General features: G+C 53.8%; 1 protein-coding gene across 5 annotated transcripts in view; it reads right to left on the bottom strand.

The window, feature by feature from the left end:
- Positions 1-21080, bottom strand: part of RPS6KA2 (ribosomal protein S6 kinase A2) — a 355183-nt gene that overhangs the window by 84509 nt on the left and 249594 nt on the right. For 4 of the 5 annotated variants that reach the window (XM_047859631.1, XM_047859634.1, XM_047859632.1 and 1 more), the window contains 2 exons: positions 8638-8754; positions 1958-2039 (listed from right to left, as the gene is read on the bottom strand). In XM_047859631.1, coding sequence (XP_047715587.1) covers positions 1958-2039; positions 8638-8754 — 199 coding nt within the window. Of the gene's footprint in view, positions 1-1957; positions 2040-8637; positions 8755-11675; positions 11695-21080 lie in introns of those variants that run through there. The other variant, XM_047859635.1, reaches the window with a different exon arrangement.

Raw genomic sequence — 21080 nt, forward strand, 5'->3', positions numbered from 1 at the left:
ACAATTACATTATTATGAGCATCTTGGGATATTTGGCCAGGTTCCATCGACAGTTTTAGAAATATTATTACAGCTACCAGAAAAAACGTTCACTATAAAGAGCACGGCTTAAATTGTGGGGTTACTAGAAATGTTGAATGAAACTCGCGAGCGTCTGTGATAAGGCAGGATGCCGCGATCAGAGGACGCAAACAAGAGTTTCTGAGACAACTTGTTTAGGAAGTCAAATTCCAGGCCCCGAGAGACTGAGATTCAATAGGGGGGTGAGGCCTGGGAGTCTGTTTCTAACAACGTCCCCTCCCAAACACGCACAGGTGATCCCGAGGCAGGCTCCAGCCTGACCAAAGTGGGCGGCCCGGCCCTGGGATGACCAGGTTGCCTGGGTCTGGTCACCTGCTGCCCAGTAACCCCACCCATCCTTTTGGACGTGAGTCTCACTTAGCCTCTCTGACCTTGAACGACCTCTTTTGGAAAAACACCTGTTCTCTTTTGAACGCCTGAGACGTGCACGTCCGTATTTATTTGGTTTACGCATTTCCTGTCCTACAAGGTTGGTTGTCTTACCTTGTTCACCAGGCAACAGGAAGCAACGTGTGTGCAGAGAACGACACATTCCTTGTGTTGTCCCCTGAATGTACCCCTGAGGACGTTGTCCCAAGACCTGAAGCTTCAAAACCTGCTTTGACATTCTCGAGTCTCACGGAGCCCAAAGGCCTGGGAGCTCCCTGCCCTTGACAGATATCACCCCACCCCTGAGAGAGCCCCCCACCTTGATGGTTTCCCAGTAAGCTGGACCAGCTACCCCCCATCCGGTCCTCACCCAATACATGGGCCAGCCCACAGAATTATTCAAACAGGCCCGCCCATTCTCCGCGGAGACAGGGGGCATCTTGCCTCCTCAAGCCTGTCCTTGGTGGCCCTGCTCCTGAGTACCGGACCATGTGGCCCAGCTGTCCTTGGTGGCCCTGCTCCTAAGTACTGGCCTGTGCAGACCAGCTTGTCCTTGGTGGCCCTGTTCCTAAGTACCAGCCCAGCCTGTCCTTGGTGGCCCTGCTCCCAAGTACTGGCCCGTGTGGCCCACCCTATCCTTGGTGGTCCTGCTCCCTAGTACCGGCCCAGCCTGTCCTTGGTGGCCCTGCTCCCGAGTACCGGCCCGTGCGGCCCAGCCTGTCCTTGGTGGCCCTGCTCCCGAGTACCAGCCCGTGCGGCCCAGCCTGGCATTCACACCCTCCTCTCCAGGGTGTGAGGACTGTATATGACCAATAACTCTGTGCCGCACCTGCCCAGGGCCTGGTGTGGGTGGCCGGCCGTCTTCCACCGTTCAGGGGACAGGCCCCTCCCTCACCGACAGGGTCACTGGAAGGGATCGGAGCGGGAGCAGGTGCTAGCTCGTATGTGTTGTGGGCTAGGCGACTGGGAGCCAGCGATGGGGGTCTCGGATGCAGTTTTGTTCTGACCTTGCGTTTAGTGCTTACACTTCCCTGAGGGCAGGGGCACAGAGCTCCACAGTCAGGTGTTGGACTCTAACCGCCAGCCACCGGGACACAACACGGCCACGAGTCACGTGCTGCTGGAAAGTGAGCAAGCCGGTGGGACTGGAGACTCAAGCTGAGTCACAGTCCACAGGCAGCCACGCAACCTGCTTCTGCTTTCCTCCTCGATGTTCTTTTTCCCAAATGGCACGCCGCGGCAGAACATATGTGGGAGAACGGTATTTACGCAATATGGCTCTTCTCCCTGAAAATCGTGGAAGTTTTGCAGGGAGATGTTAAATATCCAGGGGGATGTTTCTACTGTTTACCATCGGTTGGAGAGTAACGTGTCTGACACACTCCTTTAGAGACAGCTTCAGAAACCACGCACCAGCAAACAGAACGCGTATTCACGCAAATGGCAGGCAGCGTAGAAACCGCGGCTGCACGTCCCAAACACAGCGGCCCCTTCGTGAAGTCCTCACCTTTCAAAGTAGCTTTCTTGAGGACTTTCATCGCGTACAGCTGCCCCGTGTCAGACCCCTTGGTCTTCCTCACCAGGAACACCTGATAAAGAGAACACACAGCACCCGAACTTGGTAAGACTTGAAACTCATTTTCCTTATTTGCGTTAACAAGGGGGTCTACAAGGGAGTCTGGGGCAGGGGCGGGGGGGGAATCCAGTAAAATAAATACGCCATCGGAAAATTTTACACTTAAAACGTTCTCTAACATCGAAGTGGGATGAATGTCATCTAATTGACTGCCTCTGCAATGCACAGCGTTACACGTTTGAAGAATCATTGGTTTTTGGTATCACTAACTTTCTCTTAAACACCTTGTATCAGGAAAAAAAGATGAGTTGTTTACAAAACCAAACAGTATTCGTGGGGTGCCTGGGTGGCTCAGTCGGTTGAGCATCCAACTCCATTCAGTTCAGGTCATGATCTCATAGCTTGTGGGTTCGAGCCCCACGTCGGGCTCTGGGCTCGGAGCCTGGAGCTGCTTTGGATTCTGTGTCTCCCTCTCTCTCTGCCCCTCCCCGACTCACTCTCCCCCCCCTCAAAATAAATAAGTAAACTTAAAAAAAACCAGAAAAATAATATTCAGAAATTTTAAGGAAGATCATTTATCCTTAATGATTCTGAAACACATTTTGAGGTGCAACATGAAGGAAAACCAGAAAAAGGAAGGACAATCGTTGGGGGGGCTCGGTGAGCTCAGGGTCATGGTCGTGATCGCTGAACACAATTAGCAAAATACACACACACACCTCCCTGGGGCATCAACGGTATTTCCCGATAGACACAAAACTCTGCTGGCATGATCGAGACAGCCATGCCGAGGACACCTGCCATCCAGTGGACAGGCCATCGCAAGGGTGATGGTGACTCACCCCCTCCCCCAAACGCCTCCCCCACGGAGCCTCCTAAAGCCGGAAGGACCTGCCGGAGGGGCGGGGGAGGCGAGCTCCAGGAGCCCAGCCCACGAGGCACGGTGTTTGGGGCGGGAGGGTGGCTGCAGCGTCACCTGCCGGGGACAGAAGCCAGCACGAGGGGTTTGCACACACAGCCTTGCCCTCAGGGGGGACAGTGATGAGAAGGGAAGTGACTGAGGGCAGGAGCTTGGGAACAGAGGGTCCTTTTCCTCACAGGACACCGCTCAGTCTACATTCTTGGGCCTGGAAGACAAAGTCCCCGCACGCGGGTGTGGGTTGATGGGGTCATCGCCTCCCTCCCTAGTTCACAGAGTGCCCTCGAGGCGATTCGGCTGCCTCCTGCCCCGGTCCCTCCTGACTGCTGCCACACCCAGGTCACAGCACCCTCCCCAGACCGGGATGGATCAGGGTCAATGCAAACAGACCCCCTCCTCCGCCCAGACAAGAATGAGGGCAACGGGCTGGCCCCACCGGATGCTGCCCCCGGAGTGAGGACAGTTAGAAGCGGGTGCCCTTTTCCTTTCAGATTTGGACTATTCTGTCACCTTTGGCGGATGCGGGACGTGTCTACGTGTACACGCGTCCCACATGGTGGTGCTGGTTGTCTGGGTGAACCAGCCTGTGGCCCAGACCCCGGGGGAGAGCGTCCGAGTCTCCCTCAGCAGGTACGGCTACGCAAATCACCCCCTACAGTCCCTGCAGACGAGGGCTCTGCTGGGGACGAGCCTCCCGGCAGGCAGGTAGAAAATCAACAGCAGTGGTCAGAAGGGTGGGGTGTGTGGAGGGAAACTTCACTGTCTGACATCCTGAGCCCTCTGACTGCAGTCTCTGCTCACGCAGGTCCCCCCACGTCTCCAAACCCGGTCCCCCGGCTGGTGTGGGCATGTGGGTGGAGGGGAGCCCCCAGGGTTCAGGGGACGGGCACAACCCAGTAATCAGGTGGGAGAGGCTGGGGGCCCTCTGGAGGGGCTTGAGCGTCAGTGCCCGGAACACACAGGAGAACGCACACCCCAGAAGGCGCGGGGACGGGGGGCAGGCATGGGTGGCAGGGAGGGGCTGCTAGCTAGACAGCTGAGACTCGAGCAAAGAGGGAGCAAGACCCTCTGGGGCCAGAGCACCGCAGAGCAGGAGCCAAACGCTCGGGCTGCAGCCCCCTGCCACGGCACCGGGGACCACGGGGCCACGCGGCGAGCCCGCCAGGGTCACGGAGTCACTGAGCAGAGGCTCGGCCGTGGCTCCTCGAACCTCCGTGCGTTCCTATAGTCAGACAACCAGTAACAGCAGTGAAACCCCTCTTTCACGGCTGTGCAACATCCGGAAATGATCTTTTCCGCCTGTTTTCATTCCTTCCTCTGCCTCCTCCCTGCAATGTCAGGCAGGTGTGTGCAAGGCACGTGTGAACGTACGGGAGAGCACACGTGTGGACTCACGGGCAGGGGACCCCACGCCACTGAAGGCTTCACTGCAGACCAAGTGCACGTCGGCTGCCACGATTAAGGTGAGCTCCTGTGATGCCAAGTTCTGCATAAACAGGTGCTCATAAACCTCCTTCTCTATCTACTGTATCTCAGGCTTTAAAAAAATGAGATGATAACAGTGATGGCTTCCCTGCCATGAAAAGAGTCGTAGTCTTAGGGGCCCCTGGGCGGCTCAGTCGGTGGAGCGTCCGACTTCGGCTCAGGTCACGATCTCACGGTGCGTGAGTTCCAGCCCCACATCGGGCTCTGCGCTGACAGCTCGGAGCCTGGAGCCCGCTTCCGATTCTGTGTCTCCCTCTCTCTCAGCCCCTCCCCCCCCCTCTCAAAAATAAATAAACTTTTTAAAAAAAGAGTTGCATTTTCATTTTTGAAAATAACTGGAAGAGATTCCACTCTCTCAGCGCTTGTCGAGCCCCCACTCTGCGCCAGGCCTTGGGGTCACTGCGAGAACAGCATCAGGAGGGACCCTGGGGGCAAGCGGGGCACCTAACAGGAGATAAACGTGACCTCGAGAGAACAGACGGGCTCACGAGCCCAGGCTGCCTCTCCCGACCGCCAGCCGGACACACGGCATTTAGGACGCAGCGAAATAGGTCCTCGAGAACTCGGGCCGTTTCAGCAAGCGCGGCTGCCGACTTTCATCTCTAATCCAGCTGGCTGTGACGTGTTCCCTCACTGCATTCTTGGAACTGCCTTCTTCAGCGGCTCGGCACGTGACACGCAAAGACATTGGGGGGGGGGACACACAGGTGCTGGGCCATCCTAAATCGCCCCAGATCTGCAGGTGCTGCCGTCATCAGCAAAAGCCCTCCCCGACTCTCTCGGCAAACTTTTCAGCTCTCTCTCAGAGCTGCAACATCGCAAGGGGTCTGGCAAAGTCCTCCAGCCGGGTGGTGGCCAGGCCCTCTCAGGGGACGGCAGGGTGACAACGTGCTCCCAGTTTAGCAAAAGGAAAACAGGAGCCTGCTTTCGCTTGGTTTGATCGCTTCTCCAAACGTGGGGATTGTAATCCTTTCCCTGAGTATTGTAAAGAAAAGCGTGTTTCCACACGGGCCCCTGGTGTTTATCCACACGAGGGACCCCAAGGAACAGGTGAGGGGATGGGGTGGAGGGGGAGGCGTCGCTTTCTGACTCTCGGGTGGCTCCAGGGCCTCTCTTTCCTCCAGACTTTCCAGGAACACCTGGTCTGCACCTTGCACTTGAACACATGGACTCATGGCCGTGTCTTCCAGCCGTTCGCTGCTTTCCTGTCCCGATGCTGAAATCACCTTGCCCGAGGACAAGGCTGTTTCTCCTGTCCAAGCACCAGCGTTTCCCAGCTCTCTGGATACCCCCGAAATCACGATGTCTCGACACGTCACCAGTGACCAGAGATGGTCTCCGTTATTCCCAGCGAGTTGCTTCGGCAGACTGCTTCCTACACTTTGCAGGACTGACTCGGACACGGGAGCACACGCCGTTCTCTGGGTGGTCCCGCACGGGGACCCGCCCCCAGCAGGGACCCATCCTCTGTCCGGGATGCACAGGAGGGGAGCAGCGGCTGAGGGAGGGTCCGGCGGGGCCCCCGTGGTGGGCGGGACGGCACAGTCCGTCTTGGTCCCCGGGAAGAGCCTGCAGTCGGAAAGTAGGCATCGGTGCCGAGGCCAAGTGGAGGAGACCGCGTTTTATTCCTTGCTGCGTCGCTGGCACCTGCAGTCCCTGCACAGGGGTGGGCCGGGGGGGGGGGGGAGATGGAGGGACCCAGTAACAGGTCACTGTGGCCTGGGGACGCTGCACTCCAGATTCACTCTGGCTCTCTGCTCCTGGGAACGGAGGTGACGAGGGAAACCTGTTCAACGTGCGTTTTCTGCCGGATGAAAACATTCCGTTCTGCTCTTTTTGTTTCTTCCAGAGGACTTCTGCATAAGGACAAACCGCATTCAGGGACGAAGAAGAGAATAACACGGGGTGTCAGAACACACGGCTTTTCCCCCCTTGCCGTTACTTTTGCTTTGATGACAACTTCAGAACAGGCAGCCCCGAGTGGGCAAATACGATCTGTGTCTGTGGCTCTCTAGTGCCTGACGTCGGCACCTCTGGGAGCTTCCCGGAGTCCTGGCTCGTCTGTTGGGCTCCCTCGTCCCCCGGGAATCCCGGGCTTCACTTCCAGGCCCCGCTGACGTGGCCCAACGCGCGGGTAGTGGCTGAGCTGGGAATGAAGTCGCTGTCGGAGGTCAAAACACGCGTGCAAGCAGCTACCGCCTCGTCCCTTCGTTTCTCTCGTTCACCACGACCCGCCGAGCTGTAGCCTCCGGTCCCACGCGTGTCACGGCACAAGTGAACGTAAAGCGACCAGGTGCGTGGAAGGCACGGAGTCCAAAGACGGTCACTCGAGGGAGTCTATCAAACACATCACCTCACTCGTTGCTTTCCAAAGGATGGTTTCTTGTTAAAGCCAATTGTTAATTCAAAATTTGAAACCTGGTGCGTTTTGGACAAAGCCCGTTCGCCTTTCACTGTTAACCCCCAGGTCTCTCGGGAGGGCATTTTCAAGGGTACGTCTTGTCCAGTCGAGTCTCTGAACGGACCCCCAGAACCCCAGACCCGCGTCTCCGTCGAGCTCAGGAGCACGGTCCCATCCATGCCGTGACCAAGCACCTTGAGCGGCGGTGCTGGGCACGCACACCGTGAAGGAAGGGGGACTCTGTCACACGCAGGAGCCCCGCCCGCCAGGCCGGGCCCCACGCTGCACACGAGGTCACTCGGCGGGTCGTGGGCCCCACGGGCCGAATCCGTCCTCGGGAAACAAACGCGGGGAATGTACGTGCGTTTGCTCACCTCTTTTCTGAAACCATCATCCTCAGAGACGGAATTGCACCGCTGGCCTTTTTTCTGACATTTCTAATTTTTCTGACATTTCTAATTAACGGCACACGTTCCATCACCACGTCAACCGACTCTGCCTTGTGCTTTTAGTGACGCTTCTGAGGCCGAGAGACCGAAATCTTCATCCCCCACTTCCAAAAATACCCCGTGAACCATGTTAACTAGACATTTTTGTAGGACGCAAAGTTCTGAATGCTGGTAATTTTGTACGGTTCAAAACTTGTATGTTTGTACGCACATCCGACGCGTTCCTTACCATGTCACTGTACGAAAGTGAAAAAGAAATAAGAAAAACACGTCCCTTCCACCTGAGAAGCAGGTCAAAAGATAAATTTCGCAATCACATCTTCAGGGTCTGTAAGAGACGTTCCAAAACATCAGCAACACAGTATTAATCCGACCTTAAACCAACAGGCACCAGATTTCATCTTGGCACAAAGTCCTACGAGGAATGGAGAGATTTGGTGAACGTCCGTACAAAAAGGACTACTTTGAAGGTGCAGGGTGCTGCTCTGCTGACACCCTAGGAAAGCTTGGCTTTCCTCTTTCTCTCAGGCCCTGATATTCCAGAAATCAGGTTGTCCGAGTCTACAGACGTCTCACAGTTCCGCCACGGACACAAAGGAGTCCGCACTGTGCGGGAAGGACGCACACGTCATCGTAACTGAAAAGATTCACGGCTGTCCTGCTGTCTGTGGACCCGCCCACATCTCACCCCCTGGGAGGGATCAGCGGTCATGGCACTTGGAAGGTAAGAAAGGACACAATCCCGTGCACAGATACGGCTTAGCCGGCGCTTGACGGGATTCCAGCCGTCTTCAATCGGTACAATAATCACATAGTTCTTCTCACCCCCATTTGGTAGACAGGGAAACCGAGGCTCAGAGAGAGAGTAACTGCACAACAGAGGCAGAGGGTAAGGAGAGGAGCCCAGGGGCAAGTCGCGGCCTTCCTGACTGCTGAGGGCCAGCCCTGAAGGGCACCGCTTTCTCCCTTCTTGAGCGTGTGCTTTCCGAGAGACACTGGCTGGGTCGAAGAACCCTCGTCACCATCGTGATGAGCGGACGTCTAGGGACGTCTCAGGAGAGGGGACCGTGTGGGGTATTCTCGCGGGTCCGGGCAGTCCTGGTTGGCACAGCCCCACGCTACCGGATGGGAGCTGTGCAGAGTGAGTTCAGAATCCCGCGTGTGTGCGGGTTGCTGTTAACACGGGGCCGCGCACGGGGCGGCGGGGGGGGGGGGGGGGGCCCTGCCTGCGGCTTCACTCCCGAGGCCTCAGGGCCTGCACATTTCCTGTGTCCAGGAGGCAACTTTGCCATCGTGCCTGTTCCCCAACAATCTAGTGCGTGAGACTCACTCAGGGGGAATCAAAGCTCCAACTTACCTTTCCGTAGGATCCTTGTCCTAAGACTTTCAGCAGTTCAAACTGGGAAGGGTCAGCCTTTTCAAACCCTTCCTTCACATGGTGGCTGATGTCGATCTCCTTCACGGTGCCTTCCTCCTACAAGAGAGCAGTGACACACGATGAAAGCACCAACCAACGGGGTCCCCCGCATGCATCACGCTTTCATCGTACGCTGACGTTATGACGAGTTGGGTAATGTTACGGGTTTTGAGGAACGGGGTGAAGGGAGGGAAAAAGTCTTCTCTGCCCTCAAGGCTTACAGCTGGACTGGGAGTTAAATTTACATGAGACAGATCAACAGGAGGAAAGAAAAATCAAAGTATTATTATGCGCGCACAGAGGCCCAATCACGGAATGGAGACCCAGAGAGATGACCAGAATAGGCGGTTTTTATTCTTTAAGGACAAAAGCGCTATAAATCTGTCAGGAACGGACCGGAGAAAGACAGCTTGGCTTCGGGAACTTCCATTAGGTAGGAATTCTGAAGAAGAGTTGGGCTGGGGTAAAAAGCAGAAAAGGTTCCCATCCCTGGCGACGGGCTATCTCTACTTCCTGGTGAGGGAGGGTACCTGTCACACGGGGGTTTATTGTGAAAGTCGGGACACCATGGGGCTTTACATAACCTCCCTTATTTGTGCCTATTTTATTTTTTTAAGTTTATTTATTTTGAGAGAGAGAGACGGGGGGGGAGGGGTAGCGAGAGAGGGGGAGGGGTGGAGAGAGAGAGAGAATCCCAAGCAGGTTCCTCACTCTCAGTGCAAAGCCCGATGCAGGGATTGAGCTCACCAACTGTAAGATCAGGACCTGAGCTGAGACCAAGAGTTGGATGCCTAACCATCCAAGCCCCCTGCCCCCCACCCCCGCCCGGTGGGCCACTTTTTCTTTCCTGTACAGATTTTTGTCATTGGGTCCTACCGGGGCCTCAGGGACATGTAAAGGGGCCCTCAGGGAAATCCATTCTGCTTCTCATGGTTCGGGCGAGAGTTGGGTGGGGCAGGCACGAAAGTCTTCCTGTGTCACTTGTAACAGGGTATCTACCTGCCCAGGGCCAGCAACGTGTGGCTGAGTCTATCTCTGCTTCCCTGAGATGCCCCTTCAATCCACCGTCCATCTGACCACTCTGTCCTCTGACCTGCTCTAACCGCTTGGCAATGCACGAGGTGCTGGAACACGTCGGGACGCGCCGGCTGAGAAGCTCCTCTAAACAGAGTGAAGGAAATGCATTCTCACGTTGAACTCTGGGTAGTCAGGACTCTCCACAGTTCTTTCTTTGATTCCTTAAAACGTGTCTTTTGAAGTAGAGATTCGATCCCGAGTAAGGTGCACAGCCCTTAGTGTTAGAGGTGGGTTTCCAATCACAGGCTGACGGAACACCGTTTCCTCCCCATACGTTCGTCTAAGAGCAAATATTTTCAGATGAAGTCGTAATAGCAGTGACTTACAGTACAGGACAGAGGTCTCTCTAAATGGTGTGAACACTTCCGTTTCTCAAAAGTTATAAACGGCATTATTTTATCTCCACCGAACTGGTATTCGACACCTTTTAAAGTAGAGGAAGCTCGTACGAACGGCAAACCCTGACCACCGGTCAGCAGCCTCCGCAGGAATCGTTGGCTTTTTTTCTTCCAGCGGTTAAGGGAAACTCTCCAATTTCCATATCTTCAAGGATTATTTGGCATGTGTGTAAAAACAATGGTTATTCTATTTTTGAACACAAACAATGAATATAGCCAAATGGATTCTTTTCGGTCAGGACATGATGTTCCTATGAGCTCAATTAGGAGACGTGAATTAGAATGTCATTGATTTGGGGCGCCTGGGAGGCTCAGTGGGTTGAGCGCCCCATTTCGGCTCAGGTCATGATCTCGTGGTCCGTGAGTTAGAGCCCCGCGTGGGGCTCTGTGCCGACAGCTCAGAGGCTGGAGCCTGCTTCGGATTCTGTGTCTCCCTCTCTCTCTGCCCCTCCCCTGCTCACTCTCTGTCTCTCTCTCCAAAAAAAAAAATAAATATATTTTTAAAAAAAGAATGTCATTGATTTGTGATCCCTTCTTTTTTAATTTTTTAAGCTGATTTACTTATTTTGAGTCAGAGACAGAAAGAGAGAGAGACAGAGACAGAGAGAGCATGAGCGGGGGAGGGGCAGAGAGCGGGAGAGAGAGAGAATCCCAAGCAGGCTCGGCGAAGAAAACCGCACTCACGTCGCTGCTGCAGACTCCGATCCCCACTTAGAAAACAAGAGCAGAGCGAGTTCTAAGTCCCCACAGAAACACAGATGCCACCCTTTCCTGCTGCTGACTTGCCCACTGAAGACAGAAATTGAAGATTATTTGTCGCCTAAGGACAAGGTGCCCCTTTTCCGTTCAGGAGGCACTTTGCAGTCATGGCTCCAATGGACCACCCGCTACGTACCGCACAGCCCGGGGTGAGTCACCCCAGACCCCAACTTCCCTCCCGAAATAACTTCAGTCATGCAGCCGAGCAGATGCAACACTTACACCACGAAAAAGGTAATAAATAATTCACCGAATCTCATCTTTCCAAAACTTCGTTTTGGTTACGGAGGTGGGGGGGATACATTAACAGTCACAGTGCTGACTAGAAAGCAAAGTCAGCACGTCCCCAGGCATGGGCGGATTATAGAACCCAGCGTCTCACAGACGCCCAAAGGGGACAGGGTCAAGGAGGTGTGGACTCTTAACCCGCTGGTCTCTTCCCCGATGACATTTCCCAGCACGTGTGTGTTTCCGGAAGATTCCAGATCATTCCTCCTCTTTAGCCGCTTTTTGTGGAGACCCAGCAGCTGCAGTAAGTGATGTCACTCAACCCACTGGGTAGGACAGGTGCTGCTCTCACAGCGGAACCCGCAGCGCCCACAACCTGGACATTGCCACCGTGTCCCTGCTCCTGGTGCGCCCGTCCGTGAAGCTGGCTTGGCGCCTTTCTAAGGCTGTCCCGGCTACCGTCCGGGCTGCCTCCTCCTCCCTGCACCACACCGCCTTCCCACCTCGGCAGCTCACCTTCTTGACATTTCACATCAAAGGTTTACAAACGAATCTCCAGAACATTTCACGATCTGTGTATTCTTGCTGTCCAAGAACTTCGAGTAAATGTGCCCACAGCACACACCTAATCTCACCTCCAAGAATGGCATCAGGAACCTGAGGACTTTCTTCCCTGATAACGTGGCGAGGCAGTTAATTCCTCATGTGAAATCAGTGAGGTCTTTAAGAGCAAAGAATCCCAACTATCCGTAGGAGAAGGAACTAAGAGTGTCGCATTTTAGATTTTAGAGTTTTGCATTGGTGGTGACATTTTGGCTTGAACTCGCCTGAGGATACTTTGTTTTTCTCTTTCCCAAGATCTTAAAGAAAGAAGAGAGAGGGGACGGGAGGGGAGGGGAGAGGAGGGGAGGGGAGGGGAGACAGGAGACGAGAAGAGAGGCCTGGCATCCGATGCTGACCACAGGCGCACAGAACACCCCCAGATGGACGCAGGGAGGGGAACATGTCCCGGCACGTCTGCTTCTGTTTGCGGACGGGATGGTCCTATTTTCTGGATCACTTCATGATTACTGCCTTAAAGGGCCACCAGAATTATAATATTCTCCGTGTGTCATTTGGAGATGAATGCCTTTTCTTTCTTACCAGCCGGGTCGTTTTATCTAAAACTCTGTGGATTTTAATGTTATTCCCTTAAGAAAATAAACTCTGTTCCTAAATCCTCTAAACATCTGGTTTCTAGTGTAACTCCTTTGAACGGATTTTTTTTTTAAATAAGTTGAGGAATTTGGGGGGAGAAGCTGGTATTATGGTCAAGTGCTTGCTTCACGAGCAAGAGGGTTTCAAAAACATTCTAATGTAAGAGATAAAAACTGGGGCCATAAATTGTTTAAAAGACATCACAAGATAATTTTCGACAATGGATTTTTTTTTTTATTTAAAAAAAAATTTTTTTTTCAACGTTTATTTTATTTTTGGGACAGAGAGAGACAGAGCATGAACGGGGGAGGGGCAGAGAGAGAGGGAGACACAGAATTGGAAACAGGCTCCAGGCTCTGAGCCATCAGCCCAGAGCCCGACGCGGGACTTGAACGCACGGACCGCGAGATCGTGACCTGGCTGAAGTCGGAGGCTTAACCGACTGCGCCACCCAGGCGCCCCGACAATGGATTTTTTAAAGCCCTGTTGAACTGTGTTTGCAGTTCTGACGGGTCACACAGAGCGTCCCGTGCAGGGGTTCTAGCACCCCGGTGGCGAGAGGCTGGCGAGCTTTGGACGGTGGTGACCATGGACTGGGGCGGGGGGGACACCTCACAGCTGTCCCCTCCTCCCTGCACCGAGGCCACTTTCTTAGAATGTCCTCTGTTCCGAGGCATCCGCGTCTCAGGTCCTTTTCGAAGCAGAGTATTTATGAAAACCACGTGCAAATCGGAAGTCATGAAATACTAATGATGACGACATAGAAAATAAAAATCACGCCAAGTGTTAGCTTCACCTCCAGACACAGTTCATTCCAGAAATCACAATTCGCGTGGAGGCTATCGTTTCCCACGAGGGCTGCAGAGTGAATTGTTAAACAGGCCGTTTGTAAGTGTAGAAAAGGTCAAGGAAAGCAGGTAACGTCTGACCCCCGCAAGCAAGCCCTGCCCAGCCAGCCCGGTCCTGCCGCTGGGCGGTCGGTGCGGCCACAGCAGCTAAGTCTGCGGCCCGGCGTCTGCACATCGGAGCACGGCCGGTTACCCCTCCCGACAGCAGGGGCACCTTGTTCCAGAGCTTCTCAGCAGCCTCGGACCTCGCCCCGTCTTGGGGCTTCGCGTGGACCTCCAGACAGGACCCCTCCCCAGAAATCCGGCCGGAGACTCATCCCAGGCAGCGGGACGTGACAGCCGTCTGACGGGGCACAGGCTCTGGGGTCCTCCGTGAGGTCTTCCTTCACGCAGAGGTGGGTGAGACGGCCACCTGGGACCTGTCACCAGCCCCCTGCCCCGTGAGGCTACGAGGTCACCCCAAGGTCACCAGCCTCGTCGACTGCTGTCAAGGAGACGGTCAACCTCCACCGTCTCTTAGTCGGGGTTCTTGCTCTAACACAGGCTTTGGCCTCTGAATGTTTGCTCCCTTCCAACTCACTCATGCGTGTACGTATCTTAAAAAAGATATTGAAGGCGCGCCTGGGTGGCTCAGTCAGTTAAGCGTCCCACTTGGGCTCAGGTCATGATCTCACAGCTCGTGGGTTCGAGCCCCGCGTCGGGCCCTGCGCGGACAGCTCGGAGCCTGGAGCCCGCTTCGGATTCGGTGTCTCCCTCTCTCTCTCTGCCTGCCCCCTCCACGCATGCTCTGTCTGTCTGTCTCTCTCTCAAAAATAAATAGAACTTAAAAAATGTTTTTAAAAACTTAAAGAGACCCAGTGCCATGCTCTGGGTCTGTCTGCTCTCTCTCTCTCAAAAGTAAATAGACCCTAAAAAATTTTTAAAAACTTAAAGAGACCCAGTGCCATGGGCTGGGTCTGTCTGCTCTGTCTCTCTCTCTCAAAAGTAAATAGACCCTAAAAAATTTTTAAAAACTTAAAGAGACCCAGTGCCATGGGCTGCTTTCAGCACAAGAGCACGCCACACCTAGTCTGGGGCACTGCAGGAAAGGGAAGCTCAGGAATGTTCTCAGAGTGGAGAGAAGAGGAGAGAGAGAAGGCCCCACGGCCTTCGATGCCTCCTCCAGGAGGTACAGACGAGAGGAGAGGCCCTCGGCGGGGGGGGGGGGGAGCGGGGGACGACCCTCAGGGAGCTCCTGCAGCGTCTGACCCTTGGCCGCCGGCAGGTCTGGGGTCTCTTGATGCCAGCAAAGCTTCCTGGACCCTGAACCAGCAGAGACACCTGTCTCACTGCAGAAACCCGGGGGTGGTGGCTTCATGCCTCTCGCTAACAGCACGTAAGGATCACTGTGAACTCTAAGAGCCAGAAGGCCCCCCTCCCGGCAGACAGGTCAGGCGGCTCGGACGACGGGTCGGGGCCGGGCCTCGGGCAGGTCCCAGGCTCCCACCCCGGACCACGCTGCGGGCAGCTGGCCTCCGACCAGGCCTGGGCCCCGTGTGAGCAGCGGCAGCCCCCAGGTGGCAGGGCCGGCCACACGCCTCGGCCGGCGTGTCTGCTCTCCTTGGCCCGCGTGCGCAAACGTGAGATGCGACGGCAGGCCAGCCGCATCCGCCCAGTCGAGTCCTCGGGAAACTACTTCTACGAAGTTTCCTCTCCATCTAAGGGGCTAAAAATATGCAGAGCCACTCAGTAGAGGCACTCCGTCCAGCTGGGCCTCCGGGCACCGGCTGGAACTGAGACAAAACAGGATGGCTTTATTTAGGAACGAATCTACAACCGCAAAGGAGGGAGGGAGGGAGGGAGGGAGGGAGGCGGGAAGGACCGGGGCGGGGAAGGTGCAGGAAAGGGCTGGGTGAAATGCTGAGCCGGCAGGGTGAAGCTCTGAAATTTCAGGAGCGGGACACAGGACACCTGAGTTGGGGAAAGATGTGCCCAGCCGCCCGAGGTCTGGTTTCCAGCCCGGTGACCTACAGCGCTTGAAGCACGGGTGCATTTGACCTGATGTTCGCCAGGATGCAGAATTCCTGGAGGGATGGGGTCGGTGCGGGCCCAAGGCCCCCGTTCATCCGGGGACACCTGCTTCCCTCCTTCTTCCTGCCTCCCTCCCTCCCTTCCTTCCCTCCTTTCTTTCTCTTTCTGTCTTCTTTCCTTCCTCCCTTCCTCCCTTTCTTTCTTTCTTCCCTCCCTCCCTTCTTTCCTTCCTTCCTTCCTCCCTGTTTCTTTTTCTCTTTCTTCTCTTCCTTTCTTTCTTTCTTCCTCTTCCTCCCTCCCTCCCTCCCTCCACAGAGAGGGCATGGGTGGGGGAGGGGCCGAGGACAATCCCAGGCAGGCTCCATGCTGTCAGCACAGAGCCCGACGCGGGGCTTGATCTTGCAAACGGTGAGACCATGACCTGAGCGGAAACCAAGAGTCCGAGTGCGTTTCCTTGTTACCCGAGGGAGCGCTTCGGCACAGAGGGGCAGTCCCCGCAGCAGGGCACACTCAGTGACACTGACAAGGAGGGAGTGTGCACGCCAGGCCTCGCGGAGGGGCACGACAGCACAGCAGCACCAGGCGAGGAGACACAGGGGAAACACAGGGGAGCAGCGGAGCCATCCCGACCCCCTCCCACCCAAAACCTTGCCGTCACCCCGCCCAGTCCCATTGCTTCTGGTTACTGAGGTCACAGGAATTTCTCCCTCTGTTTTTAGGTGGAAGCTCCACCCCAACACCGTTCTGTCTTCGTCCCCGCTGCCTGTTGTCCCCTCCAATCGTTGTCCCTTCCAGCCTCTGAAAGGCTCATGTCTGCCCGCGTGTTTACGGATCACGGTCCACGCAAGTCAGACTCCCCGACGGCCGTGATTCTGCGCAGTGACAGCAGCCAGAGTGGCATTTCCGCGGGGGCTGGAGGCCCACGGCGTCCCACACGCTGCCGGCTCCGGGCTCCCGGGTTCTCGCGGGCTCATCCAGCCCTGAGCGCCCTGCGTGAGGCTCGAGCTGCGAGGCTCTGGCGTCCGACGGCTGTGCTTGAGGTGAAGGCTCTGAACACGGATCGCTGGCCGTTTCTGCCTCATTTCAACAGTGGCCTCCGGAGATGTGCTTTCCAACCAGTCACCTCCAGCGCGAGGTGAGGAGGTCGCTATCTGTGGGCGTGAATTTAATCAGAGGCACCGAGGGGTCTCCAAAGAGCCGCCAAACTGGGTGTGGATGGAAGGCGTGCGCCATGGGGTCCAACGCCGAGAAGTTTCCTCAAGGAACGGGCAGCTTTCTATGGGGACGATACGTGGGCACGAAGGGGACCGAATGAGTCGTTACTCCCTTGCACAGTTTTAAAAACGGCGCCGAGCAAAAGGCCGCAGACGGTAACGGAACACGCTGGGTGTGCACTGAGCAGAGGTCATCACGCTGCTTCCCTTCCAGCCCTCATCCTCAGAACATTCTCCCACTGGGTTTGAGGTGCGTCCCACGGAAGAGGATGACCCGAGAGATAAGGGAAAACTGAGAATCTAGGCTCTGCAATCCCCAATGCAAAACCTACGTGAGGCTAACCCACACGATCAGCGAGCCGAGGAAGTTACAGTCAACCCCAGTGAGATCTACAGGGACGAGCTCCATCCCTTTTTCCAACAAAAGGGAAAATTTATCTGAATATCACCTTCTCCAAGACTTAATTATTTACATATTTCTTTTTTTTTTTTTTAAGTTTGTTTATTTAAGTAATCCTGACACCCAACGTGGGGCTTGAACTCATGAGCCTGAGATCGGGAGTCACATGCTCTTCTGACTGAGCCAGCCAGGCGTGCCACTTGTTTCTATATTTCCGACTCGATATCCTAGGTTTGGTTTTGTTTTTTGAAGTCAACATTTTGTAAATGTTCGGTAAATACCTGTATCAGGACAGTTTGTCAAAACCCGATGTTCCTGACAGAGAATAAGGTGCAGAACTGACTGCTGGTCAGCAACTCTGTGTGGGCAGGACTCCTCGCTCACACATTTCAGGTGCTCTGTAACTACAGTCCGAGAAAAGCCCGGGGTCCCCTGCAGACAGCTGGGCACTAAGCTTGTCCAGGATGCACTGAGCCACCTGGGCTGACAAGGACACGTCCACTCGCACCAGTGACCATGGCCCGCTCCTGTTCCTTCTTTAATAAAAGGGGACAGGGGCGCCGGGGGGCTCAGTCGGTTGAGCGTCCGACTTCCACTCAGGTCACGATCTCACGGTCCGTGAGTTCGAGCCCCATGTCGGGCTCTGGGCTGACAGCTCGGAGCCTGGAGCCTGCTTCAGATTCTATGTCTCCCTCTCTCTCTGCCCCTTCCCCACTCATGCTCTGTCTCTGTCTCAGAAACAAATAAACATTAAAAAAAAAGGGGGGGGGGCCTCCGGGGGGCTCAGTCGGTTGAGCGTCTGACTGCGGCTCAGGTCATGATCTCGTGGCTTGTGAGTTCGAGCCCCACGTCGGGCTCTGTGCTGACAGCCCGGAGCCTGGAGCCTGTTTCGGATTCTGTGTCTCCCTCTCTCTCTGCCCCTCCCCTGCTGATGCTCTCTGTCTCAAAAATAAATAAAAACATTAAAAAAAAAATTTTTTTTAAAGGGGACAGACTCATGGCTGGACCGCATAGTTAGAGGCAGAAGGCATATCTACAAGTGTCATTACGGGGGTTTCACTTATTTTTCTCATCAAAAGGAAATCTGAGGTGTGGAGCCAAAGGTTCTCCAGAACCGTCAATAAGAAGCTACTGACATTCAAGGCTAGTGGTCAGATGGCAGGTTCACATCCTCAAAAGGGCAAAGGATATTCTCCAAGACAATGTGAACAGTCAATGTCTCCATGGATTGTTTATGTCTTTTTTTTTTTGTAAAGATTTTTTTTTTTATGTTTAAGTAATCTACATCCAACGTGGGGCTCAAACCCACAACCCGAGTCATACCCTCCACCGTCTGAGCCAGCCAGACGCCCCTGTGTCTTTCTTGACACACGCAGAAGATCCTCACTGTAAGTCTGTCCTCGGGAACGCTCAGGTCAAAGGCACAAGTTGTAATGGACGTACAAATTCTGTAGCTCTCGCTGACAAAACAGACCTAAAAAGTGACTCAAGGCTGAATATCGAACTGGTGGGCAAAATGCGTGGGCCGTAGTAATTGAGTCACTCAGGCGGGCGCTGTGGCTCCGGGAGACTGACGAGTACCACGCGTTCTCCCGTGGAGAGGACACGGGAGAGGCTGACGGGGTGTCTCTAAGCAAACCTTTGCGGCTTGGTTTCCGCGAAGAAAAAGTTGCTTAAGTAACAGGTGTTTTTAATGGTCCAACAAATGCATGGCAATAGCTATTAAGGTTGATTGCTCGGATTGGGAAAGACTCATCCTTGAACGTCCACGTGCCCGGCCCTCCCTCTGGAAGCAGCCACGCCATGCTGCACGGCCACTACTTGGGCAGGCGCACGTACGCGACCTGCGGGAGGGCAGGCAAAGCAGGATCTGGAGAGAAGGATGGGTTATTCAGATTGATACCATTCTTCACATCCGAAGCAAAAGGATCGCAAGAGGCCACTTGCGGGGCGAGAATAATGGCAGCACCAGGTACCGGGGGGGGGCAAGTTCGCGGGATGAGGTCACGTTTTTGGGAAAACAGTAATGGTGCCCTATAAAGAGTTTTATGTTGTGGTCGAAGGTAATCCGCCACGATACAGGGAAGGATCTAAACAGCCACTCAATCCACGTTCTAGAGAAAGAAGTGTGACCAGAAAATACCATGACTAGAAAAGCACACCTGTCGCGTGCAGATTAGCGGGCCCCGGGCAGAAAGTACTCTTTTATTCTCTACACCAAGTCCGTGGTCCGTCCGGAGGCACCGTCGTACCTTCTGGCCCAGGAATCTTTAGTTTTCAGACTTTATCAATAAAAGTTGAATATGGAAAGCTGTTTGTTACCATTATTTTATATAAGAACGAATAAATGGGAAACAATTTCAAGGTCCGCATTAAATGACACATCCGTCACGTAAAATTTTACTCAGGCGTTAAATGTGACCGTGCCATTTACAACCACTCCCAGAATAATGGAACACTTACGTAAAGGCTAACAAAACGCAGACAGTAGCTGTGCTGAAAACTACAGAATCCTACCGAAAGAAACACAACCGAAGAAGGGCTGAGTAAACGGAGGGAGATGCCGTGTCCCCAGATTAGAAGACTCAACAGAGTGAAGGGTTTAATTCTCCAAAAATTGATCCGTAGGTATAATGCAATTCTTATCAAAACTGAGCAAGGCTTTTCGTAGATATAGACAAGCTTTAGTCTAAAATTTATTTTTTTGCGTTTTTATTTATTTTTAAGAGACAGAGAGAGCACGTGCAAGCAGGGGAGGGGCACAGAGAGAGGAGGACAGAGGATCTGAAGCAGGCTCTGTCCTGACAGCAGAGAGCACGATGTGGGACTCCAACTCACGAACCGTGAGATCATGACACTCAACCCGACTGAGCCACCCTGGTGCCCCAAGCGGAGTCTAAAATTTAAATGGAAATGCAAAAAACCAGAAATAGCTAACCGCATTTTGAAAAAGAATACCAAAGGGGAAGGAGTCACTCTACCGATGAGAAGGCTTACAACGTAGCTAAAGTGATCAAGAGACTGGTCTGGCTGGACCAGTGGGACAGAAGACGGAGCCCTGAGTAGACCCATCCAATTACACCCAACTGCATTCTGACAGCGATGGAAAGCTAACTCACTGGAGGAAGGAGAGTCTTTTCAACAGATCGTGCTGGAGGAATGGATCTCCAAGGGAAAGAAAGAAAAAAAAGCAACGTGACCTACATCCCATGCTTCATACAACAATGAACCACAAATGGATCCGAGATTTAAATGATCATAAAACTTTCAGCAGAAAAGCTTCAGGACCTACAGCTAGGGGAAAAAAATTTAGACATGACACCAAAAGCATGATCCACAAAAGGACAAACTGACAAACTGAGCTTAATAAAAAACAATTTTCTTTTTGAGAGAGAGAGAGAGAGAGAGAGAGAGAGAGAGAGAGCACGCACACGCAAGAGCGCAAGCAGGGGAGGGGCAGACGGGGAGAGACAGAGACAATCTCTGTGCCCAGCGTGGAGCCCAGTGCGGGGCTCAATTTCACTATGAACTTAATCAAAACTTAAAACTTTTGCTCTCGAAGACTCTGCTGAGAAGATGAAAAGAGAGGCTATCGACTGGGAGAAAACATTTGCAAACCACTCCTGCAACAAAGATCTGTGTCTACAGCATAAAGTATTCTCAGTCAGTTGAGCCTCTGACTCCCGATTTCGGCTCAGGTCACGATCTCACGGCTGTGGGACCGAGTCCCACGTCGGGCCCTGTTATGACAGCTCGAAGCCTGCTTGGGACTCTCCGTCTCCCTCTGTCTCTGCCCCTGCCCCACTTGTGCAGACTCGTCCACACTCTCTATTAAAATAAATACATAGACATTGGAAAAAATAAAAAAAAGAATTCTCAAAAGTCACCAGTAAGATGAGACAAACTATCCAATTACAAAATGGGTAAGAGTGTTAGTTGTTTCACAAAAGAGGATACACACGTGGCAAAGAAACACACGAAAACAGACCCAACATCACGAGCTGTCAGAGGAATGTAAAACCACAAGAACACATCACCACCCACCTACCAACGGCAAGATAAAAAGAAAGCGATAACATCAAATGCTGGCAAGGATGCAGAGAGACTGGGTCTCTCCTACATGGCTGCTGGGGACGTAAAATGGTACAGCCCGCAAAAGAGTCTGGTGGTTTCTTATAAAATGAAGCTTGCACTTGGTGTACAACCCAGCAACTGCACTCTTGGGCATCAACCCCAGTGGAAAGGAGACTCT

Source organism: Prionailurus viverrinus, chromosome B2, assembly GCF_022837055.1.
Source record: "Prionailurus viverrinus isolate Anna chromosome B2, UM_Priviv_1.0, whole genome shotgun sequence".
Taxonomy (NCBI): Eukaryota; Metazoa; Chordata; class Mammalia; order Carnivora; family Felidae; genus Prionailurus; species Prionailurus viverrinus.